The sequence below is a fragment of the Xyrauchen texanus genome, chromosome 21 (assembly GCF_025860055.1).
Source record: "Xyrauchen texanus isolate HMW12.3.18 chromosome 21, RBS_HiC_50CHRs, whole genome shotgun sequence".
Taxonomy (NCBI): Eukaryota; Metazoa; Chordata; class Actinopteri; order Cypriniformes; family Catostomidae; genus Xyrauchen; species Xyrauchen texanus.
This window is the reverse complement of record NC_068296.1, coordinates 6,962,085-6,989,224: the sequence shown is the minus strand read 5'-3', so window position 1 is coordinate 6,989,224 and position 27,140 is coordinate 6,962,085. Positions and strand designations below refer to the sequence as shown.

Sequence of the window (27,140 nt, the reverse complement as noted above, 5' to 3'; positions counted from 1 at the left end):
TCGCATAAGGCACACCCTTGCATTTCTAGATGCAGTCTTGTTTTTAGAATCCTAGCCAACACTCGCTCCTCCAATAGCAAGTATAAATCTTTCACCCATAATCTCTTGAGAGAAGTCAAAGCTCCGTTCCCCAGACCCTGAATTAACTGGGAATATACACTGATGCCTCATGACCTTTTCAATTGCAAAGACTTTTTAACAAAATGGTCTCAACAGGCCTTTTGGGTTTCGTTTGTGCTATCGTGGCTTAAAATAAATACCACTTGCTTTGATATTTTGGTATCGAATGGTATGACATTCATACCTTGTTAAGAGTCCAGATATTTTTGGGGCCATTCTTCAAAAACAAACAAAGCTTAAGATATGATAGCTCTGTCAAAAAAGCAAACATACAACTGAACTATAAAACAAGATGATTACTTTCTTACTATATCATCAAAAATGAAATACGGTCTATCCAGATATATATTGATATTCAAATCTCCAGACAAATACTCACAGAACTGGACGGGAAGTTTGTGTTGTTTTCTCAAAAACAGGAGTGAAGTACAAACCTCACATAACAGCTCTTTTATTTAATCTTGTGCTGTTTACATTTGACATTTTTCTCATCAGTAATAGACAGGATATCATGTGAATGCAATTTGATTGTCTCTTACATTTGAGTAGATGTCATAACAGTTTTAAAACATGTTTATGGTTGTGCAAGTTTTTATTAGTAACAGTCTTTGCCAATGTGCTGAATGTATGCAGAGAATAAAAAAAAGTAGGCTAGATTCTCATTTAAGACAGTTGTGTCCATTCAAAGCGATAAATTGCGGAAACTAAATAAGAAATCAACTATATACAGTAGATACATTGAAAATGGTCTTAAATCGTAAACCAGTACTAAGATCAATCCCGTATATGGTCACAATCCTTATTAATTTATGTTAGCAAATGCAATAAAAAGAAAAACAAATTCTATATTGTATTTATTGTGTAACCTTTTCTGAGACAGAAATGGGGGAAAGTGCTTCACACTGGTTAATTTGCCACTTTTAACTTGTGCCCGCAATATATATATATATATATTTAATTAAAGCTATTTCCTCTGTTTTTCTATCCTCAACGACACGCCCTTTACCCAAAACCCCGCCCTCCATTTACATGTTAGCCAATCGGATGTCAGCAAACTTCTACGTGATTTGATTGATAGTGAGAGAGCCGTTTACACAGAGCCCTTCTATCAATTGGAACATAGCAATGGATAACGCAGAGGCCGTTTTTTTTAAAAGGATGTCTATGGAGGACATGCTTCAGTGTGCTGAATAAACTGCTTCTGTGAGGAAACAGCTAATAATTTAATGAATTTAACACCTGTCCGCTAATGTTCAACATGTTTTACAGTAAAAAAAAAAATAGTGTTTAATTTATCAATAAGATAAAATTGTTGTTTTATAAGAGAAGTCGTGGACCATTTCGTCAGTTTACGGCTCTCCCCATTCATTTGTATGGTATCCGCAAACGGTGACTTACTGTCGTAAAACGCTAATTGAGCGTTACGCTGTCGTCTATCATAGAGCCGCGGAGGTTGTATAAGTTAATATAAGAATCTCTTGTCCAAGCACCTGCCAGCTATGGACTTGTTTTCCACCAGGGGGCTCTCGGCGGCTCAAAATCCGAATTCTCCACTAAGCCGCATTCAAATTTGACATAATTTTATGTCTCACTGCCACTGGTAATAATTGTACATAAATAAATGTAATCTTTTTAATATATCACATATATAGATTCGTACCTGTACATTGTAACCTGACATATAAACAGAAATCCTGCCAACAGATACACGCACAAAAAAGAAGACTCACACTGTAATCACAAATGGCTGTGATTGGTTTATCCTGGCATGCGCTGAAAAAAATAACACGTACCATGTGACTACGCCATGCTCTCTCAGCAGCGTTCTAAAAAACTTGAATATCTGTTGATTAAAATACACGGTGAAGCGTTAAAATAGGATACGTTGTCACATACGATTTCTGCTATTTGCCATTCTACCCGCTTTACTGTTTCTTTGCTACAAGGTGGCATCATTGAGCTTAAAGTCTCCATCTACAGATAACTTCGGATGAGTTGCAAAAACCCACGATGGACCCTCCCTAAACACTAAAGAGGGTATAAAAAGAGAAAGACACAACCCTGTGGTATTTACTTCAGAGTCTCTCTGGAGGATCAAACAGAAACATTCATCTGTGCATGTGGAGCTTTGAATTAATAAGTGGCATCTGTTTTTCATCTGTGCGTTCAATTGAATAGACTGAACCAGCTGGGGAGAAGAAGAGAGTTTTGCAGGTAAATCCACAGAATTGTAGTTTATTTGCAACATAAAACAAATAATAACAACGTTTACTCATTGTTTTGAGAAAATCTAGCTTTTGGAGTTTATGAGGGTGGACAGCCAGCTAATCGATACACACTTAAATACAACAAAAACACCTCGATCATGGATGGCTTTTGTGGTGTGTAGAACATTTCAAAAACATATTTTGCGCGATTGGCACTCTGTAAAATAACTTTCAAGACACATTGATACTTTGTAACAATATTTTGTTTCATTTATACAGAACACAGTGCTACATTCCAAACATTCTAACCTGTATATTTAACGTATCCTTCTTACAAGAAGGTATATTTATGTATACATAAACGAAGTAAACTGGTTTTATGGTTCCATTACTGTTTTACAACATGTAAGTAACAGTGGCAAAGTGTACAAAAGTACTTGGACATTTAAACTTGTATACCAAAATGTCTTCATGTCACTCATTGCATTCGACAACAAAATATAGAACCAAGAGGTAGTCAAGAAAGATCGCACAACCACCCTTTTTAAGCTGAACATTTAAAAAAAAATGATAATAAAAAAATATATATATTTTTTTTTTATTATCATTTTTTTTTTAAATGTTCAGCTAAAAGGTGATTGTCTGATCTTCTTGATTCTATATTTTGTTGTCAATCAATGAGTACATGATATATATATATATATATATATATATATATATATATATATATATATATATATATATATATATATATATATATATATATATATATATATATATATATATATATATATAGGTTTGATATGTTATTTGGCCACTTTGTAGTTTCTGACATTAAGTGTCCAAATGCGTTTTAGGGCCATAAACAGTATTTCAAACAGCCAAAAAGGACACACCCTGTTTTAAAACACGATGCCATCTCTGACTCATTCCCATCATAATCCATAATTGATATCTGTGTTTTGTGAAATGTGTATTGTATTGTGTTTGCCCCTGAAAAATAGCATCTTTTGTGGTGTTTGTGGTTCTCTGATATCTGTCTGAATGGCAGTATGGTCTTTTACAGATTACTCTGAGCTCAGTATTGATTTTCTTCTGTATAACGGTCTTCTAACAGTGTGTGTAATTCTTTAATTGCTGTGTGGTGATGTGAGTGGTTTTCTGTCCTCCATTTGTTAACTCTTGACAATCCTTGGTGGTTCATCAAAAGTGACTAACACCTGAGGAAAATACAGAACAGTATATTAAACTGAAGCTGTGGCCAATAGTATTTTTTAGATGTTTGTCACAATTTCTGAATTCTACTCTTATTTTGACTATTCTGAAGCATTAACATGTTTCCATTGATCATGGTGTAATAATGTTCCTCCATTGTATAAACTGATAATACCGCCCCAAAATTGCGGCCCTTAACCACATCCTCCATAGTTTTAGTAATAAGAGTTAATATGCGTTATTAATAAAAAATGTATATCCTTTTATATGCTAAAATTATAACTTTCCTGACCCATGACTTATAAAAAAGAAACCTCTTCTGAATGTAAAATATATATATATATATTTTTTTTTTTCTCTCATATTTGTCTTATGTGTACATATTGGTTGGTTTAAACGTATTTTTATTATACATTTTTTCCTTCACCAGTACTTGTTTTTTTGACTCGTGATTTTATTCATGCATCTTATTGAACATTTATATAGAAAAACATCCACAGTTTTAGCACCATTTGTGGACTTTCAGACAGTCCCTTGCCCACCATAGGCACATTTTCCAACTCTGACCGTGACGCCATCTGACCAGCTTAAATATAGGAATTGATTCGACAAGGGACGCACTATTTTTTTCTTTAAATACGGGGCCATCCCATATTTTATGGGATGGGTGGCAAGCCTAGCTGTGACTGGCATAGCATAATCGTTAGCATGGCAGCCAATGTTAGCAACTTAATACAGTCTGTCAAAGTCTAACTGCTTCGTTTTTCAGTGACGCACCTGATCATCTAGATGTAGAACGCCGGCTACATATAGAAAATTACTCAAAGCTTTTCATCGATATCATGGATTTCTTTCATCAAGATCATTTATCACCCTAGTTGCTGTATATTTAATAATTGTATGAACTTTTCAATTTTTTTTTGTCTTTGTAGTTAGGTACAGGGGTAAGTTTAGGGGTAGGTATAGGGTTTCTGCGGGACCCCAAATAAACAAGAGTATGTCTGTTCCAAGACTTCAGAATCTCGCAGGTTATTTGAAGGGGGCGTGCTTCTTAGTGGGCATGCCTTATAGTAGTTTTGCATGACGCAGGCAGACCCTTCTCGCCAATGTTGCTGTGTCAGGCTGGACGGGCCATTAAAACAAATGTTTTGATGGCGCAATAGAGCTACAGTGTTAAACTTTTAGGTGAAATCAACTTTCAAACGGCTTACTTATAGTTAACTACATATTATACTTGGATAAGAGGAAAAATAAATATTTGACAAAGTTTATTGCGTCAGGTTAAAATCCAACTATAAATAAATATTGTTCAGAACTCCTTTTACATCCATAATATGGGGAATTTCCGATTAAAGCAAGATATTTAATGAGAAAATGTAGGACTTCACATTATTTTGTCTTTCTGGAATTTGGTTGGATTGTGAAAAGTGGCAGGTCCGTAACATTTGCTTTTATAGCCGCAACCTTTATTACATTGACGTTTTCTTGGCTTGAAATTTGTATTAATTGTTGTCAAGATTTTAGACTGGCTACAGCAGAAGCCTAAATAGCTATTGGGTCATTGGTTTACAAATTAACGAATAGCCTGCATGGCCTAGGAGGTGATGTCGGAAAGTAAGTTCAGAATAATAATAAAGCTGCAATATATATTAAGAAAATAAATAGTCAATGTTAATTTCATGTTGACTTTTGAGAGATTAGAAATGTGTGACTATCCCAAACACAGTAAGCGTGAACATAACTTTTAATTTCTCTTCTGAATTGCAAGCATTTCTTCTCCCGCAAAACACACAGAAACAGATGTTGCAAACAGAAGTGACGTTACAGTAAGCAGTTCGGTTCTCCAGCAATAGAGTAAACCAATCCCTCCATAATGGTCAATAACCCTCAGAACATTCTGCTTTGTTTATTCTCTGCCGTGTGTCGTTGCAGTCTGCAGTATGTTCTCCTCTGTGAAGCCCTATGAAGGGCAGCAGTTTTCAGCCCTGAGGAAGCAGTGCCAGCAGAACAAAAGTCTTTTTGAAGACCCCCTCTTCCCCATTGTGGACCAGTCACTCTTCTACAATGGGAACCGCATCGGAAAAGTCACATGGAAGAGACCAAAGGTAAGGAACTTTCAAAGGCCAGCCGTTAAAAATAACAATTGCAGATGATTAGACGTAAACTCCAATGTGTTGCAAGTGGTGCAAGTCGTTGCATAATTTTTATTTATAGTTGCTTTTGTGTTATATTCTTATTTTAGCAGAATAATGCTTGGGTGTTGTGAGTGGTTGCCAGGGCATTGCTATGTGGTTGCTAAGGTGGTTAAAGTTGCTCTGGCACTTCAGTATGTGGTTGCTACCCAAAGATGATAGTTCTGTCATAATTTGCTTACCTTCATGTTGCCCAAATCCTGTGTGACTTTCTTTATTCCATTGAATACAGAAGGAAATGTTGGGTGGAATGTTCACCCACGTCTCAGTCACCATTCTCTGTTATTGTATGAGTGATGCTTTAACAGAAGAAAGTCAAATGGGTTTGGAACAACATGAGGTTGAATAAATGACAAGTTGAATTTTTGGGTGAATTTAGGTTCAGGGTTTGTTCAGATCATTAACCCCAAGTTTGAGCATTAGTAGAAAATTCCAGTAATAAAGAATTTATCTAAAGACTTGATAATCCGTGTTCTATATAACCATTGATACAGGTTAATAAGTGAAATGTCGACTTTATGGCTCCATAGATTGAACCCAGGATTCCATAAATGACAACCTCGATGTTGTCCTTGTTCATGTCTGATCTGTGTTTATTAAAGGGGTGTGACTACTTGGACCAGATCAAGAGTGTGTGTGTAATTGTAAACCACATGTAACTGATGGCAGATAAAGGTGTTTATATTCAAAACAATAACCTCTACATGTAGTCACCTGCTCGTAATGGCTTTCGCTTACAAATGCGCTACAGTTTTATATTTAGCATGGCTAAGATTATAATGGTTATTGTTAAGAAATGTGCATTAGGAAAGGTTTGTTTATAGACATGGTTTCCTGTAGCTGTCATATCTGGTGCCTTCCATAAATCTATTTCCTTGCTATCTGAATCAGTTATTCCAGAATATCCGTAAACAATGTCTTCCACACAGGGGTAGCATAGATTTGATAACTAGCCAATTTAACTTTTATTGCAATATATAAATGTATATACATTGGTAGCCAAAAGTTTGGATTAATGTACCGATTTTACTCTTATGGAAAGAAATTGGTACTTTTATTCAACAAAGTGGCATTCAACTGATCGCAATGTATAGTCAGGACATTAATAATGTGAAAAATTAGTATTACAATTTGAAAAAAAAAAAAATTTCAGAACTTCTTAAACTACTTCAAACCCACGCTTGTCCAGTCACCCCACGCTTCCTGTAGCACTTGCCATAGATGTGGCTGTCTTGTCGGACACTTCTCACGCACCTTACAGTCTAACTGATCACACAAAAGCTCAATGGGGTTAAGATCCATAAAAGTCTTTTCCAATTATCTGTTGTCTAATGTCTGTGTTTCTTTGCTCACTCTAACCTTTTTCTTTTTGTTTTTCTGTTTCAAAAGTGGCTTTTTCTTTGTAATTCTTCCCATAACTCCTGCACCCCTGAGTCTTCTCTTTATTGTTGTACATGAAACTGCTGTTGAGCGGGTAGAATTCAATGAAGCTGTCAGCGGAGGACATGTGAGGCGTCTATTTCTCAAACTAGAGACTCTGATGTACTTATCCTCTTGTTTAGTTGTACATCTGGTCTTCCACATCTCTTTCTGTCCTTGTTAGAGACTGTTGTCCTTTGTCTTTGAAGATTGAAGTTTACACCTTTTGTATGAAATCTTAATTTTTTTCTTGGCAATTTCAAGGTGTGTGTGTGTGTGTCCGTCCGTCCGTGACCTTGTGGGGACATTTTGTTGGCCCCCATGAGGAAAATGGCTTATAAATTATGTTTTTTGAAAATGCAGAAAGTTTTCTGTGAGGGTTCGGTTTAGGGGATAGAATATAAAGTTTGTACAGTATAAAAACCATTATGTCTATGGAAAGTCCCCATAAAGCATGGAAACACTACGTGTGTGTCCAAGGAATATTCTGGCTTAAGATAAGCTCAATAGAAAGCATTGTGGCATAATGTTGATTAATGAGGCATTTTGTTTTGCTTTATTAGCAAATAAAAATTTGTATCAACCATATTAGTGACCCTCCCTTCTGCTTGCAATATTTTTTACAATAGCTTATCTCACAAGCATGAAAGAGCTTTAAAGTCAATCAAAACTGAATCTAGCCCTTAATCCACTTTGCATGCCATTAACAAGTTAAATATTGTTCATGAGGTTTGAGGTAATCTGCTTAATGGATTGTCTTTATTACAGGTGCTTAAAGACCGGGCACCGGTTGCACCATACACAAGTTACAACTTGGTGCCCATTTACGTCACAGCGAGGATAATTGACAATTTATGCACAACTAAATTTTGAGCAGTGCACCATTAAACTACATATAAACAAAATATTTACAGATGTCTCAGACTAGGAGTAACGGTTCGAATAGAAAAGCTTTAATTCCATAACATAGCTCATGTTATGCATGATAGACTTCAATCCTTTAGACAAATATGATGTTGATTTTTATGTTTGCACTTAAGGAGCATTGTTATACATCCCTTTATCAACGGCTATCATGAATTATGGCACTCCGTTCAGGTATGTGACAATAATAGTTAAACAAGTGCAATGTAGCAATTTTACACCTACTGTAGAGGACTTCTGTGTCATGAACTTCAAGTTATGCTGTTTTGTAGAAGCAGAATACCATTTATTAGCTCATTCTAGTGGCATAACAGACCTATCTCGCACTGGGTGAATTATATGATGGTATGTTCTATGAATGTGCAGGAAACATGACTTTCTGTGGAGTACAGATAAAGTTGAGGAGTGTTGTCTCATTGGTTTGCTTGCAACATAAAAATTTGCCTTGTTCACTATCCTCATGCATGATCAGGTTTTTTCCTGCATGGAGAATTACTAGGTGTCCACCTCTATCAAATTTCGTGCCACCTCCGGCTGTCTACAGACTCTGGTGGTTTCTTCATGGAAAACATTAACAAACGTTGCACTCTGTGGATTGTTATTTGTAACTACAAATCTCTGCAATTAGAATAAAATAATTCCATTGTTGAATAGTGGCTTGATGTCATTTAAAACTAATAATGATGAGACGAGAGGAGCGCTGCAGCTCGAGTGTCTGATAGAAACACAGATCACAGCTTGGAGATATCTTTATTTCAGCCTTAATTTGGGTTCATATAATATGGGAGCGTGCCATGTAAATGAACACAAACTCCAAAACTGTCATTCTCTGTGCGGTCAGAGAATCCACCAGAATTCAACCAGTCACGGAAGAGACCCCATTCTGAGCGGGAGTCGAGACCGGGAGAGATTTACAGCTGATGCGCATAAACACGGAGACGCTCGTCATCATGATAAGCTCAATCTTGTGTGAAAAATAACACTAAAATTACAACAAAAATAAAGTGTGTGTGTATATGTATGGATATACATGTAGGTGTGGTTTGGATAGTCAAGATTGACAAATGCCTATCAATAATACTCTTATGGCTAAAATGTCAATATGACTAACTGTTACTAAAATGTCATTCAGTTTTTCAGTAGTCATCAGTTTTCATTGACTAAAACTACATTAAAAAGCTGAGAATTTGTCAACTAAAAAAATAAATACAAAAAAAATAGGATAAGGTTGACTAAATATGATTAAAAAGGACATTTGACACAGGATTAGAACTAAATTTAAAAACAGCTGACAAAATTAACACTAGTATTCAGTTGCCAGGTCATTAGGAGTGTATTCATGCAAAGCCAACGTTTATGTTTTTAACGTCACTTTTGTTATCTGTATGGTTCCACCTCATTTTGAGTCAGGAAAAACTCTGATCCTAGTCTTATTGTGCACAATTAATCAGTTTTGCATTCTAAAGAAAAGTTTTATTTTTGGTATATTTCGTCAAAATTCATGACTGACTTCACCCATGAAAAGGCTTTCCTTTTCATCTGACATCACCCAGGCCAAATATGTTTTACTACTATTGTAGGTATTGCAGCCTTCTTTACAGGAATAGTTCACCTAATAAAAAAAACTCTTAATATACTCACCCTCTTGCCATCCAGATGTGTATGACTTTCTTCTGCAGAACACGAACGAAGATTTTTAGTAGAATGTCTCCGCTCTGTTGGTCCAGACAATGCAAGTGAATGGGGCCCAAAACTTTAATGCTGCATTTAATATGCTTTTTGGAGCTTCAAAGTAAGCATAAGATGCCAGTGGTTTAATCCATGTGTTCTGAAGAGATCCAATTGGTTTGGAAACACAATTTTCACTGTAAATCTTGACATCTGCAGTCTCCTTGGCGATCATGATTTCAAGCTCTGTTTCACTTCCTAGTGACATTTAGCGCTCTGCACATGTGTCAAGCACTAGGAAGTGTAATCAATCTTGAAATCATGATCGTGACGAAAGGCCTCAATGGCAACATGTATAGTGTCAAAGGAGTTACATTTTGGTCTGTTCTCACCCAAAATCAGTAATTTCTGGGTGAACTATATTTTATAATTTTTGCCAATAATTAAATGGGTAATGTAGTGCCAGATAATGGCAAAATAACAATAGATTTGAAATTTACCATTTGGGATATGTGTTGATCCTCTGGAGGATGAACTCAAACTTCAGCCTCCACTTCCTGGTCTAAAAGCCTCCTCAAAAGTGGGTGTTGGCAGTGTTGACAAACCTCATGTTTTTTTTTCCTTGTTGAATATCCTGTTTTACTCTAAACTCCTCATATTATGGAAGTAAAATGGATTGGAAATACTGTTTCAAATAGAGAACTAAACTTTTAAATATTTAAGTGGACTGTTTACCTCTGCATTAACGATATGCAGTTTCAGTATGACACGTTTTGGCCTTTATGTTGTAAAACAGAAATTCCGTAAAAGACTGTATAAATGCTACAGTGAAAAAACGTTAATTGGTTAATGGGAAGTTACCTTTTAATATATACTGTACAGTAAAACAATTTAATACATTTATAAAGACAATGTTGTAACAATGACCTTTTTATATAGTGTTTTTTTTGTTTTTTTTTTTTAACTGTATAATTAACAGTAAAAATTGTAGTTGTTTAACAAGAGAGTTCATGCACTTTTGATGGTAAATTATTGTTTAAAACTTGTCTAATAAAACAATAATCGGGCATTCCCAGAATACCTTGCATGACCATCACATGCTATATTTTATGGGAATAATAGTGTTGTTTCTTTTCATCACTTATCTGCATTGGGGTGTTCTGTGTTATATTTGATGTAGTTTAGTTAATGTTTATTGCATTATTTTAATTTCTCATGTGTTACTCTGGTGTTAAATGTTTGAGTGACACTGGGCACTGTCTATACATGTTTATTGGTCATTGCTCTTGGAAAGGCCTCTATTGATGAACTTCATGTTATCATGTGTCCTTCTGTAAATACTACGGTGATTAACAATACTTTATAAAGTGAAAAGCAGATTTTTACAGTTTCAAAAGTTAAAGTATTTAAGGTGATATAATTGGTGGTGGTGTAGTGGTCTAAAGCACATAACTGTTAATCAGAAGGTTGCTGGTTCTGTACCCACAGCCACCACCATTGTGTTCTTGAGCAAGGCACTTAACTCCAGGTTGCTCCAGGGGGATTGTCCTTGTAATAAGTGTAAGTCGCTTTGGATAAAAGCATCTGCCAAATGCATAAATGTGAAAATTACATCCTGTAAAGCCTGAATGTGTTTACCATATTTTTTACGGTGAATTTCTGGCAACCACAGCTGCCAGTTGTGTTTTTTTTTTTATTTTATTTTTTACCATAATTCTTAACAAGATTTTTTTACCGTGGGGTTATCCAAGACCACAGACATGGCAGGTAATTCTGGGCGTTCTGTTTGTTAATTCACAGAAACTGACTGACCTGGGATCTTTGTATAACTGGACTCTAGTGAATGTGCTTCTTTTGTTTTTTTTGTGTGTGTCTGTTTGAACAGAGCGCAGAATCATGGTAATCTTATTGTCTCTTTCTTTACAGGACCTGTGTGAAGATCCTCACTTGTTTGTGAATGGTATTAGTGCCCATGATCTGCACCAGGGGCAGCTGGGTAACTGCTGGTTTGTGGCGGCATGTTCCAGTCTGGCCTCCAGAGAAGCTCTTTGGCAGAAAGTAAGTTGAAAATGTTGATTTGCCTCGTAGTTGTCTGCCTCAACAGCACAGTTATTGCTGTTACTGTGAAAGCGATTCCATATTAATTAAATATGATTTCAAACAAATGTAAGAAGCCACCAGAATCTTTTACGTTTTATTTTATGATTTGTAGTACTTATGTATGGTATTTTGACCAACAATAGTTTCTATGGTACATTTTTGAAAGGGTTTCAGTTATCTGTGTCCTTCCTCACCATCTCCCATCTTATCAATTATTTTGTTAATGAATACATGGAATGTCCATGAAAGTTAATATTGCCTTTAGATGAGAGAATGATAGAATGAGTACACATATACCCATGCTATATTAGGCAGAACATCTCGGGTAAGTTATTTATCTACTCAAATATAGAAGTTCTGCAGCAGAGATCTGGATAAAGATAAATGGGTGACCAAAACCTATTGGGGATCAATAAAGCATATGTATATATCAACAGAGCAACAGGCTCAACATTTTCTAATATACAGACCATTTCTCTGTGGACAAGAAAGCATTCCTTGGAAAATATGTTCACACTTCCATACCACCTGATAGCGAGACATCATCATTGTTCAGTCCTTTAGGGTTAATTATCATTGTGTGGAAAATGTTATATCCTTTCAGAGAGGAGGACAAGACTCCCATAATCTTTTAACATATTTAAGACAGACTAGACAGGATTTTTAATTCAAAGTGTAAGTAAACGAGGCAGCGAGAGAGTAACGTACCTTCAATTTAAGACCCTGTCTTAAAGGGACCGTTCATCCAAAACTGAAAATTCTGTCATTTACTCAAACTCAAGTTGTTCCAAACCAGTATGACTGTCTGTCTTGCTTCTGTGGATTGAAAAAGGAGATGTTAGCCAGAATGTACATGCTGCTCTTTTCCTAAATAAATGAGGAGGATGATGATGATGATGATGATGAGCAGGAATACATGACCGAATTTTCAGTTTTGGGTAAACAGTCCTTTTAATTAGTGATGCTGCCTCAGTCTGAAACATTATCCTCTGCTGTCTCTGTTGGGTCACACACCCAACATGCAGCAAGCGAATAACACAGCATCTTAAAATTTGTAGCCATTGTTTTCTATGAATGTAAAAACATTGAAACAATGTTTGCTCAAATTAGTTAGAATTTTGTGGTATCCAAATTTATATTGAGAATCATCAAATTACTTTCATATGTAAGCAAAATGGACTGTATAACTGAAATGTACCAAAATTAATCTGAACAAATCTAATTGAAATAAGAATCGAATAGAAAGCTTCCGAATCGAATCATGAAATCCATATCGGTACCCAGCCCTTACGCTCAATTGATTATTCAACAAAATTGATTTCTTTATTGAAGAGAGTGTAAAGTTAAAACGCACTCATCTTGAATCTCATCAGGACTCTGGAGTGAACTTGAGCTTGCGCATAAAGAACGACACATTTTATGTGCGATCCTAGGGTGTTGTCCTACCTTCTTGTCCAATGTGCGACCTGAGTTTTGTTTATTTCCATGTATTAGCACCGATTAAATCTTCAAGGCACTTCCGTACACTGAGTTTACAGTCGTATGTCATTTGGCATAGCGCTTGTAACTCTCGTTAAAAAGTCTTGTGGGAAGTCTTGCCTGTCGCTGTCAAAGTATGCTGCAACGCTTGCTGTACTACGTTGTATACGGCTACACACCACTGCTAGACTAGAACTAGAACACTAGCACTCTCTCTCTCCCTGTTGTGTGCGTTCTGTCCCTCTCGACTATGAGATGTTTCCTCCTGTGGTCTAATTAATGTCCTGTATCTTGTCCCTCATTTCCTCTAATCCCACATTAGAGACACACACACATCTGAAAAAAACTGAAGGATTTCTTTTTTATTTATTTGATGCCTAGACTATTTGAGATGAAGATTGTCCATCATTGAGATTATTTGAGAATTGTATTTAATTGCACACCATGTCTACAACATTTAAAAGAATAGTTCACCCTAAAATTCTAATTCTGTCTTCTCTGACTCACCTTTTATGATGTTCAAAACCCGTATGACATTCTTTCTTCCTTGGAACACAAACGGAGATGTTAGGAAAAATATCCATACTGCTGCTACTGTTGTACCGTGTGTGTGTGTGTGTACATTCTATCCTGTCGGTTTAGAACGATATGAGGATTAGTAAATTATTAGTGTTTTTTTTTTGGTGTGAACTAGCCCTTTACATGTGCCCACTGAAGAAGAGACACCCATTCATCGACCAATAATGCCCAAATTGACTCCGTTCACAATATCATACACAGAACTTTCTGATACTTTTGTATCTGTGGTCTTTGCCTAAAGGCAGAGTAACAATATTGATCCAATCACATGGTTGTTAGAGCCGGACGTTGGGTCTCGATTGACCTTCCGCTGGGATGCCTTTGCTATGGTGACTCAATACAAATCAACATCAACCGAATAATTGACAATAAGATTTTATTCAACTCTAAGGGTGCCCTCACATAGACTATGGAAAGCAGCACAATGACTTTTGGATTGTATACAGTGGGAACCAAATTTAGTACATATCACAAATTATATTAACAGCAAATGTTGAATAGCAAAATGTACATTAATCTTAAAGACAGCATGCACACTCAAGCTGGCATGTGGCAGAATCTTGTGTGCATTTTTAATCATAGCATTTCTGTTTACAACTTTTTTTTAAAATCCTAAAACTAGTATTTTGAATCCCAGATCTTCAATGTGTTCTGACTGTTGGGACTCTTGTGCATGTACCTGACAGATTCAACCAGCAATATTTTTGAGTGCATAACTAACAATCTTGCAAATGTTGCTTTGATGGTTTCTGGAAAGGTTTTGCTCTCAGCAGGACAAATGTAAATGGACAACTTGCGTACAACTACATACCAGTGCTACATTTTAAATGGTACATTTTCTGCATCTAAGCTTTGTAATACAAACACACTTGCAGTAGGGAACAGAAACTGCATTAAAGGCTTTCACAGAGTTGTAAAGGAATGAGATTTGCACAGTCTAACCTGCCTGGGGTTTTAGGAAACGAAGTTAGGATCGCTGTGGTGTCCGTCGATTCGATTGTCACTCATTTTTCTTGAAGATTAGCGAGCAGGAGATCTTCTCTTTTTCTGCTCCCTCCTTGTAGGCGAACAGGAAGTACATCACCTTCCGCACCTTGGCCAGCTCTGCTATCCTCTCTCCAAACTCTTGAATATCTGCTTCCAAGCATTTGATTGGCAAATCTTCTGGATCGCCAGCGTTCCTCCAGAACTGGCCGATGGGTTCCAGCAGCTGTCTGGTCATCAGGTTGGTCAGGTCAGGCGTCCATAGCTGTGAGATGCCCGTCACAGTGAAACGTCCTGTCCCTTGCAGGGTCACGTTCCAGTGCGAGAACGTCAACTCCTGTTCGCTGAAGTCCAAGCGGTAGACTGCTTCATGAGGCAGGAGCAACCGCTCCCCATCCTGCCTCTTTTGGCTTTTCTGCTGCAGCGACTGCACCCTCAAACGCATCACCTCAGTCAGTTTGAGGTCTTCGGTGAAGGTTAACTCCATTTCTGAACCCATGATTTATCTTGTTGGAGGGAAAAAGAGACTTGTCTGGTTGCAACCTGTCTGTCTGCAGTTTCCAGTGACTGAATAAACTCTCTCAACCTTCACTCACTTCTCCTCTCTCCCCCCTCATCACCCGCCTCTCTGGCCCCATGGGGCAAAAAGCCTAATTTAATTGGGGACTTTATTGATTGTGCCGCACATGCTCTGAGCCTCTGGGTGAGTTTTGGGAGCAGGGGGAGGAGGAAACCAATGGGAGAGTGAGTATTAGAGTTTGTATTAGTAGGCAACATATTCATATTGGTGTAAAAAGTAGCAACTTCAGAATTTCCCTGTTGGCAACTTGGGTTTATTTAAGGATGCATGTGATTTGATAATGCTGCTAAGTGTTTCCTTTTTGAGTGAAGGTGCATGTTTAATAGTTCTTGATGTGATTTGAGGACCAGGAACTTTCCACAAATCAGGATTTAGGATTGTAGCCCATTTAATTAATTTTTTTTTTTACTTCAAGCTGTAAATAAGCATAACATGAATCATACTTGTGGAATCCATGCCAGCTCAATTGCATGTTTTCATTAAAGCAAAAGTGGGACATACCAAATACTAAGAAACTCTTAGTGTTAATCTGAAATTCATGTTCATTTGTCTATTAAAATTTATTTATAATTCTGATTTTATATGGTTTTATTTTTATGGTTTTCAGGTCTGGTTGACACCATTATAAATGTAGCTGTGTTCTGTCTATTTATAGGTTATCCCAGATTGGAAAGCTCAGGAATGGGACAAGGAGAAACCGGAGAACTATGCAGGGATCTTTCACTTTCGGTTCTGGCGTTTTGGAGAGTGGATAGACGTTGTTATTGATGACCGACTGCCAACCGCCAATGGGCAACTCATCTATTGCCACTCAAATGACAGTAATGAGTTCTGGAGTGCCCTGGTGGAGAAAGCATATGCCAAGCAAGTACCATAACCAGTCTAAATAAAATAAATCAATGAAATGTATTTGTCAAAATATATGGGACACTGTATTATCATGGTACAAAAATATTAAACCTAAATGTTATATATTTTTTGTTGGTATGAATCCTGTAAACCATGCTAAACATTACTATGTTTAATATAAATATGTTTTGAAGGGAACATAAATTAATGCTTTCCTTCACCCCCTCGTTTCTCAGGTTGTATGGCTGTTATGAGGCTTTGGATGGTGGCAACACAGCCGACGCTCTCGTGGACTTCACTGGGGGAGTATCCGAACCCATGGATTTGCTGGAAGGCAAGTTTAGTCAGGAGGAAGAGGCCAGAAATCAGCTGTTTGAGCGGGTTCTAAAGGTCCACAGCAGAGGAGGCCTGATCAGCTGCTCCATTAAAGTGAGTCTGAGTCAAGTACAGTCTAAATTAATTTGGGATCATGAGTCACGGAAATTAATTGCATGACGTGTCGAATAATAAAGCTGAGAAAGCCCCTTAAGTTAAAATAATGATTAATAACATATAAAATGTTTTATTATATAATAAATATTAATTATATTCAGATAATTAAAATTCATTACATTATTGTGGCAGAGGAGTTGAGCATTGATGAGGGAATACAAAAAGTGGCTTATTAAACATTGGCCTACTGTTCACAGCAATACATTTTGCAATTTGTTATGACTTCTCTTAGGACCTGTCAATCTACACCTGTGTAGACCACGTCATAAACATATTTTTAATTTTTTTTAAGGTTGCTGTCAAGTTAAACACAGTTTAGTACTTAGAAAATTACGTCTTGACATCCCTTGAGATTTGTTTTGAACGCAAGTACACGTCCTCATGTTGTGTTGTCTGTTAAAGTGTTGGTTGGTTCACTGTATAAGCTGTGCATTGATTATACAGTTGAAGTTTTGTTTGCTGCCCCTGGAGAAAACAGGTGGTACTTCATGTTTGAATTGCTCCGGAATCTTCCTTATTTCGGTCCGGGGGACATGATTATCTGCATTAATTTTTTTAACTTGTTATTTTATATAATTAATCGCACCGAATTAACTCCTAAATCGGCAGCCCTAATAAAAAATGTATATATTATTATACATATCTCAGTCTTAATTGAAGGAAAACAATTGAAAGAGGTGAAATATCTCAGTATTAAATAAATATTTTTCTCAAACACATTGGTCACAATTATTGGCACTTAGAAATTATTGAGAAAAAATAAATAAATAAATAAATAAATATATAATAGACTTGTTTTTGTTTTTTTAAGCGCACATGGGTGACTAGGAATGTGAAATTGTTCAGCCATGACTTCCTGTTTCACCAGGATATAAATATGAAGTAACACGCAGGCCACATTCCCTTAATCATCAGACTAAAGAATCTAGTTCTGATGTGTGGCAAAAGGTTATTGAGCTTCAAAAAATGGCATTGAAAATGCCCATTTCCACCATCAGGGCAATAATTCACATGTTCCAGTCAACGGCAGATCTTAAGAATCAGCCTGGAAAAGGACGTGCGTCTATATTGTCTCCACGCACAGTGGTGGTTCAAGTGGCCAAAGAATCTCCAATGATCACAGCTGGAGAATTGCAGAAAATAGTTGGGTCTTAGGGTCAGAAAATACCCCAAGACCAAAATATCATACATCACCTACATCACAAGTTTTCTGGGAGGGTTTCGAGGAAAAAAAGCATCTGCTCTTATGCAACGACAAACTCAAGCTTCTTCAGTTTGCCAGACACTAAAGGAACTTCAAATGTGACCGGGTTCTATGGTCAGATGAAACGAACCAAAAAAATGGCTTTTTGGCAGCAAACGCCCAGAGACTGGTTTGGTGCACACAGAGATTAAATGCCCAATTCCCACTGTTAAATGCGGTGCTGGATCTTTAAAGTTGTGAGGCTGTTTTTCTGCCAGAGGTCCTGGACACATGGCATCATGGACTCTATCACATACCAACAGATGTAAAATAAAAACCTGGCTGCCTCTGCCAGAAAGCTTACAATGGGCCCTGGTTGGATCTTGCAGCAGGACAATGATCCAAAACAAACCTGAAAATCAACACAAAAATGGTTCACTGACCACAAAATCATTTTATCTGTCGACCTCATCAACAAGGTGTTTCTGTCCACAACTGCCGCTCACTGATATTTTTTATTTTATTTTTTGGCACCTGTGGCAGGGCGGAGGGTGGGGCCGGGTCGTGATCCTACGCACCCGGTCCTGTATTAGGCTAATCAAGCCTCCGAGGTATAAAGGTCGACTGCGTCATGTGTGTTTATGTTGTCTTTTAAGTTTACCATTAAACTATTATTTATATCGTCAAGTCGGTTCTCGCCTCCTCCTTTCCATTGATCCCTTTACAGCACCATTTGAATGAATCTAAAGACCGTTGTGTGTAAAAATCCCAGAAGATCAACAGTTACAAAAATACTAAAACCAGCCTGTCTGGCACAAACAATCATATGCACTTTATCTAATCATCCAATCGCGTGGCAGCAGTGCATAAAATCATACATGTACGGGTCAGGAGCCCGTGCGTGCGTGCGTGCGTGCGTGTGTGCTAAGAACCTGGCGACCCGAGTTCGATTCCCGCTCATGGCCAACACCAGTGACTATTATCTGAACCGGTCCCGGGCCTCCCCTAGGTCGACTCAGCCTAAAATGAGTACCTGGTGCATTGTGTAAAACATCGCCACTGGGGAGACAAAGGCGGTCGGGTGTGGTGCTGGCCACCCACCCCCTCGTGTACTGTTCCGGCCTTCATAGGTGCTCGCTAACAGCACTTGCCCCTACAGTCTGTTAAGGCTAAATGGGGGGTCTTTGTGTGTTACATCAAGAAAATGAAGCCTATTTTTAAACCTTTTTAAGATTTAGTTTTACATTTGTGTCATTTATTTTCATAAGCAACACACACACACACACACACACACACACACACACACAAATACGTTCTTAAATACATAAATGTAAAAAATGTTTGTTTGGAATTGTGTCTGCAAAGGATGATGTTCAGAATGAGAATTTGGAAGGACATATGCATAATGTTTACGTCTTATGGCCATACTTTTAAACCGTGTGTATTTTCGCTTGTATAGACTTTTCTTAAAATAAAAGCTGAACGAGTCAATTTTCAGCATTATACCACAAATGCACATTCCTTAAACACAATTTGCATGCCAACCCAGTCACAGGTTTTCATACTGTTTGGTTTCTCTTTTCCATAGGCAACCAGTCAGGCAGACATGGAGGCCCGTTTAGACTGTGGTCTGGTCAAAGGTCACGCTTACGCTGTAACAGACGTGCGGAAGGTGCGATTGGGCACCGGTCTGCTTGCGTTCTTCAAATCAGAGAAACTTTCCATGATCCGTATGCGAAACCCATGGGGACAGAGAGAGTGGAATGGAGCTTGGAGTGACAGGTTTGTCGACATCTGGAAGCTGTTTCAGTTACTTGAACGTCCATGATGTGCAATTTATATTCGCTTTATCATAAAAGGAGAGATTGCCCCTTTTTTAAACATTTCAACTCCTTGTTCCTACCGAAATGTACACACCTCATCTTTGTTTAAACTCAGGATTATTTATTGCGTTGTTTTTGGAACCGAGGAAACTCTGCTATACTTTTAACCTGGCAGCCTTTCCATTTGTAAATAGTTTATAATTGAAGATACACAACACCATAAATACTCCAACTTATGTAACCATTTTTAACCAAATCTCCACTTAAATCTCTACAATAACATCTGCTATGGGTGTGCTAAATGATTGGAAATAAATTGATTTGGGGTAATCCTTTCATTGTAGAGCAAATGGTGAGGTAAGCTTTATTGCTTGTAGTCCTTGGCACACCCATGGAAAGAAAATGATGCTATGGAGAAGAAAAACAGGAAATGTTTGACACAGGGATGCATGCTGTTTCAAAAAGCTTCTTGTGTTTGTGCAGTCATACTGCCCCCTTCTGGATGAACTGCAAAAAGACAACAGGCATTATATATCATAATTGAATATTTAATGCATTAAATACGAGAAACAGTTGATTGAATTGAAGCACTTTAACGTGTGCATTTCTTCTCCTACGTTTCTCTTTTTCTGTCCCCATCTCTAGCTCAGAGGAGTGGAAGAAAGTCAGTAAGAGTGAACGCGAGCGGTTGGGTGTGACCGTGCAGGATGATGGGGAGTTCTGGTGAGATGAGTGTCTTTTTTTGTTATTCACCAAATCTGAATTGCAGTGGCTCCAAAAACATATTTGGACACTTATGTCTCACTAAAAAAAAAAAATTCTAAATGTCATTGCAATAAATAACAAAATATCAAAGCAAGTGTTCTCTGCAAAAAAAGATGCAAATGACACTTTTTCCTGCTCTTCTGAGATATTTTTGCAGTGACTTGATCTATTGTTTTGATCTTCTTTTTTTGTTTTTTTGTGAAATGCTCTGCTTAAAGTGTGCTTCTGCTATTCTTTTTAAAATAAATGGCACTTTGAGTTTGTGTAAATAGCTTGTAATGGACAACTTGAATCTCTTTTAATAATGCGAGAGCACTTTTGTTTTTTTGTTCTTTTTAATGTTTTGTTGTTTTTCTTCTCTGTGTTCCTAGTAAGCTGTGAAAACTGTACATTTGCTTATAATGTTGTTTTTGCTCAGGATGGATTTTGATGATTTCTGTAAGTACTACACGGATCTGATTTTGTGCCGCTTGATTAATACATCATACCTGAGCATCCACAAGACCTGGGAAGAGGCAGTGATGCGGGGCTTGTGGAGTCGCCATGATGACCCTTTAAGGAACCAATCAGGAGGCTGCATCAACCACAAAGCCACCTTCCTTCAGAACCCACAGGTGTGGCGGGCGTTTGGGGTTTGTGTTTTTATTAATTATGTACATATGTATTGAAGAATGTGTCCCTTTGTTTTTGCAGTATGTGTTTGACGTGACAAAGGCAGAGGACGAGGTTTTGATTTGTCTTCAGCAGCAGGACCGAAGAGCTCGACCCAAAGAAGGCAAAGGAGAAAACCTGGCTATCGGCTTTGATATCCAGAGAGTATGAATCAACACACAAACTTGTAGCATATTTCTGCACTTTAATTTAATAGTTCACCAAACTTACATTTGTATGTAAATGAAGTGGTGGAATGCGCAATTTGATATTTTCCTGATAAATAGGTCATTGCACCTTTGTCTTTGGTCTTTACCTTTCAAAAGCAGGTCTTCTCTCAGTGCAAAGTCCAAATTCAGTTCCTGCATTTGCAGTTTTAAGATGTCACCAGTAGGTGGTGGTAAAGTTCTTGTCCAAACTAATAAAGTATAACATAAATTATGTCCATGACGATCACTGTTGTTGTTGTTGTTGTTTCCGTTTTAATTAAAAAAATATTTATCCCTGTTTTAGGTTAAACTATATATAGATTCACCAAACCCACTTATGCCTAGACTTGGCACATGCTTCAACAAAAATACCAAAACTTCATGGCCATGCCCATTGACTTTGCACTTATAAAATGGGGCCCTCTATCTTCTGTGGAACACGAGGAAAAAGTTTAAATTAATATCCCACTGTAAAAATGGTTAAATCCAGTACAATGTGACACTTGAACGCCTAATAAAGCACCCAAAATTGCAAGAAAAGCAGTCTTTTGCAATATATTCCAAGTCTTCTGAAGACATACGATCACTTTGTATGATGAACTCACCGGAAACGTAGTCGTTATGCACTCTCAAATCAATAAACTGTGCTGAAATCTAGTATGGTGGCTACGTTGATTTCATCAAACCTCATTTGGTTCTTGTGACATGACATTTATGTCTTTTCTGACAGGTTGAGCTCAACAGGAAATACCGTATGCACACCATTCAGAAGACTGTCGGCAGCTCTGTCTACATTAATTCCCGCAGTGTTTTTGTGCGGAAAGACCTGAAAGAGGGTCGTTATGTCATCATTCCCACAACCTTTGACCCCAGCCTAGAGGGAGACTTCCTGCTGCGGATCTTCACGGACTTGCCTTCAGACTGCAAGTAATACATCAGGCAGATACTTGACATGTGTGAATGGACAGTAAATGTGTCCTCATTTACTCACCATGTCGTTCCAAACCAATCTGACAGTCTCTTTTCAACGGAACACAAAAGATGTTAAACAGAATGTTTATGCTGCTCTTTTTCATTTAATGAAAGCGAAAAGTGACCGAAGCTGTCAAGTTCCAAAAAGGATAGAAAAGCACCATAAAGTATCGTAGAAGTAGTCCAAAAACTTGTATCATATATTCCAAGTCTTCTGAGGTCAGAAAGTAGTTTTGTTTGATGAACTGAAATTAAGTTATTATTCACTGAAAATCTAAAGACGTGTGTTGTCAGGTTTGATCTTTTTTTTTTTGGTTGAACTATTCATTTTTAACTTTAGGGCTTTTTGCATGAAAAGACATTGATGGAGATACATTTGTTTGTCAGGGAGCTGACTCTAGATGAACCGCCCCAAACCTGTTGGACAGGGTGCTGTGGATATCCAAACCTGGTATCGCAGGTGCACATACACCGAGCCGAGGGACTCAAGGCCCAGGACTCTGATGGATGTAAGTAGCATCCTTTTCTTGTGGTCTCCTCGTTCATGACACTCTTAACTACAGTTGAAGTCAACATTTTCATACCCTTAGGCTGAAGTCATTTTAGCTCATTTTTAACCGCACACAGAGATTTAATATGAAAAAACTATAGTTTTGGCAAGTTGTTTAGGACATCTACTTTGTACATGACACGGGTAATTTTTCCAACAATTGTTTTATAGAAGATTGGTTCACTTTTAATTGACGATCACTTTTCCAGTGGGTCAGAAGTTTACATCCACTAAGTTTAATTTGCTTGAAAAATTCCAGAAAATAATGTCAAGCCTTTAGAAAATTTGCCAATTAGCTTCTGATAGGAAGTGTACTGAATTGGAGTACACACCTGTGGATGTATTTTAAGGCCTACCTTCAAACTCCGTGCCTCTTTGCTTGACATCATGGGAAATCAAAAGAAATCAGCCAAGTCTGGTTCATCCTTGGGATCAATTTACAAAGGCCTGAAGGTACCACATTCATCTGTACAAACAATAGTACGCAAGTACAAACACCATGGGACCACGCAGCCATCATACCACTCTGGAAAGAGATGAATTCTGTCTCCTAGAGATGAACGTAGTTTCGTGCGAAAAGTGCAAATTTATCCCAGAACAGCAGCAAAGGTCCTTGTGAAGATGCTGGAGGAAACGGGTACACAAGTATTTAGTATAGGCATAGGTAAGTGTTAAGGGTCAGATTTTGTAAAAACTGTAAGATTAATGACTAATGTCTTTTGAAGTTCATCCTATATTAACTGCAGAAGTTCACATAGATGCAGTTGTCCTTGTTAGTTGGCTGATGAAGGGTTTTGCTGGCAATTAATTGATAGTCTATGAATTCCATTTTAAGAGTGTAGTCCATCATTAGACCGAGGTGATGCAGGCAGAGATCAGTGAGGTGCAGTAACCGGCCGGTAATTTCGGTGATGTCTATCCTAAGTCCAAGGTTCAGGCAATGGCATATGAAGTATCCCATGTCTTATGGTTGAGTTGGCATCAGTTCAACCTCTGAAGTCCATCATAATAGACTGAAGTGATGTTTGGTTGGCACCGGCTGCATTTAGTCATCATCACTCAGAGACACATAGCAGTGGAGTCCAACACTAAGTAGGAATGGTGCTGGATCCAGACGGTTCTGGTGACCTCAGGATAGGAGTCCCGAGGTTGAGACGGGGAAACCAATAAAGTGATATTAGTATAGATGCCATTCAATTTATTGCAGTTATAGATCATGATCAATGTTTCTGGTTCCGGCAGACCTAACTAAAGCAGTCTTTAACAGTGAGTTGAAGGATAAATTGGGTGTATGCCTGTCTAAATGGGTGCATCTTTAGTCTAGACTTAAACTGAATGAGTGTGTCTGCATCCCGAACAGTGTTAGGGAGAATTTTCCGTAGTTTAGGAGCCAAATATGAAAAGGATCTACCTCCTTTTGAGGATTTGGATATTCTAGGAACTATTAACAGGCCCGAATTTTGCGATGGAATATAGTGTGGTAGGTCAATTAAGTACAGCGGAGCTAGACTATTCAAAGCTTTGTATGTAGTTAACAGTATTTTAAAATTTAACTGGTAGCCAATGTAACAACGATAAAATAGGGATAATATCACATTTCTTGGTTCTCGTTAGGACTCTGGCTGCTGCATTTTGAACAAATTTGAAGTTTATTTATTGATCTTGCTAGACATCCTCCCAGTAATGCATTGCAATAATCTTCAGAGAAATGCATAACACAAATAAGATCTTTGACCAAAACGCTAATGATATTACAGATTTGCAAGGTATATGACAAGTTGCGGGTATTTTTCTTTTTTACACATTCAGATGTCTTATGCACATTGACATGTGGTCAGGAGCTGGTGTAAATTGTTCGTACCAACTGTCGAATGAATCCGAGAATTTGCAACCGAACGGCTTTGTGAACGATTGACACAATTTGTTCCCCTTGTGTTTCATGAATAAGGCCCATTTATACACACCTCTGATAGTCTTTTAGATAAGAGCATCTAATAAATGCCTTAAATGTCAATTTTCATTTAATGTTGATAAGGTCTTGCCTAGTCAGACTTTTGACTATCGGTATGAAGTCTGGCCCACTTATAGATTATTCTGGCCCAGAACTACCCACTTGAACTGACATGTAAAGCAATCAAGCATAGTTTTATAAATAAATGACTGACCTTCTCGTTCCAGCGTCTGACCCTTACGTTATCATCAGCTGTGAAGGAGAGAAGGTTCGTTCTCCAGTGCACAAAGACACACAAAGCCCAGACTTTGACGTGAAGGCTATTTTCTACAGGAAGAAACCGAAAGAGCCGATCCACATTCAGGTGACCATATGTTGAGATCATTACGTTGTACTTGTTATGAATAATCCATTCTTTTCCAATCTTCCCATAATATGCCTGGTATTCAAACGTCTGTTTATTTGGCCCATGTTTCGTCATTAGGTTTACAACAAAAACATTCTGAAGGACTCGTTCATGGGTCAGGTGACCTTGAGTGGTGAGCTCTCTGACCTGCAGCAGCTTCACACCGTTCACCTGAGGGACAAAGGAAATCGCCAGAGCAACGACCTTCCGGGCTTCCTATCAGTGAGCCTTGTTACCAGCGACGTCCTGACGAACATCTGACATCACTCGGGCTGCGCCTGTCTTGGTATCTGTACTCATGACAACCACATTACAGTGAGCGCAGTGGTTTGTCAAACTTTCTTGCACCTTTTATGCACTTGATCTGGTGTTTATGCATGCCCCCAACCGCATGCCCCCTCATTTGGTATACTCTGTACTTTTTGAGGATATTTCTGTTTGCCAAATTGGAAGCAAAATCAACTTGTTTACTTGTTACAAGGTCTTTGCAACTTAAAGATGGTGTATTCTGGTATTATTACCATTCTATTGTTTTGTCTTGGAAATTATACATTAAAAATATCAGTGTATTTTACAATATGCGTCTGTCAGTATATTAAATCACTTTACAGTATATATCTAATACCACTATTTAAGTAAGTTTAGATACTGTATGTAATTTCTGCTGTTGTATTATAACCTATTTACTAATCAATCTGTCTATTTTTGTTTTGAGCTTTGTTTACACTAAATGTTTGTATGTGGAGGTATTTTCTTATATTTGGCTATTTTGTATTTTTTCAGTTATTTGCCATAGCATGATTGAAATATGTTGCTTTTACACACCTGTTACATGTTGTTTTTATTTTGTTTTTTGTATGCTAAATAACCAAAGACGTCAGAGTATATATCATGATTTCTGTCTATTCCAAATGAAATGAGTGCTTTTTATGTACTTTTTTTTTTTTTTTTTCAGAACTCATGGCTGTGAATTCTTAGGAATATTGAGCCAAAAGTTATGAAGTCTAGTTGAGCCATATGGGTTTAGCATTGCCTCTTAAAAACCTAGTTATGTCCCCTTTTAAATCATGTTTACTTATAAAGATGTGTGATTATTAGTCCATTGGGCAGCCATATGAGCAGTTATCAATACAACACAGTATAGTGACCACGAGGTGGCAGTATGATGTAAGGGAGAAAGGAGTATCTCACAGTAGTGTTGTAGTATTTTACCTTTTTAATGAATTGTCCTTAAAATGCAATTTCGTGCATGTTATTGGAAAAATTTTGTTTACCAGTGTATTTGGTTGTTTCAAATGTTTCACGTGACAACATCATAAACATAGTTCCATAAATTAAAATCAATCTAAAATATTTAATAAGAGATTTAGTGAGGAGTCTTCTAGAATTAAAATCATAGTATTTCTCTTTTTAAAAAGAGACTTTAAATTAAGGAGTTTAATGGTAAGGTTAAAGTTATTGTGTCTGAATGTATCTTAATATGGATGTGGAAAAACAAACACTTAATACATATGTGCCATTTTGCAATCACTATTAATTGTTTTCATCTTCTTTCTTTCATTTGAAGTTTTACATGTAATGTCTGTTGTTTGCAGATAGTGCCTTACCAGAGCAGGTGAAATGGCCTATTAAAATATAATTTAGTTTTATAAGCATTTAGACATATTCTGTATTGCATGACTGTTTTCTTGTCACTCAGGTTTATGCAATTCACATAATGAAATAAAGCGTTTATCATTCAAATTGAGGTCATGGCCCATTATTTGCCTATATTTATGCTTACTACATATGAAAATGGTGGTTTCATGTTTTTCACACTCTC

The 27,140-nt window shown here is 37.4% G+C and overlaps 2 protein-coding genes across 2 annotated transcripts; one reads left to right on the top strand and one right to left on the bottom strand.

Moving 5' to 3' along the window:
• Positions 1-1,965: 1,965 nt before the first annotated feature.
• On the top strand, positions 1,966-27,055 carry LOC127661899 (calpain-5-like). Its single transcript, XM_052152855.1, has 13 exons — positions 1,966-2,334; positions 5,475-5,647; positions 11,672-11,803; positions 16,123-16,331; positions 16,553-16,745; positions 19,580-19,773; positions 20,460-20,537; positions 20,998-21,193; positions 21,273-21,395; positions 22,170-22,366; positions 22,799-22,920; positions 25,140-25,276; positions 25,397-27,055. The coding sequence occupies exons 2-13, from the start codon at positions 5,483-5,485 to the stop codon at positions 25,577-25,579; spliced, it is 1,929 nt and encodes a 642-aa protein (XP_052008815.1). The 5' UTR covers positions 1,966-2,334; positions 5,475-5,482; the 3' UTR covers positions 25,580-27,055.
• Positions 14,290-15,437, bottom strand: LOC127661900 (olfactory marker protein-like). Its single transcript, XM_052152857.1, has one exon. The coding sequence runs from the start codon at positions 15,384-15,386 to the stop codon at positions 14,904-14,906; it is 483 nt and encodes a 160-aa protein (XP_052008817.1). The 5' UTR covers positions 15,387-15,437; the 3' UTR covers positions 14,290-14,903.
• Positions 27,056-27,140: the final 85 nt, after the last annotated feature.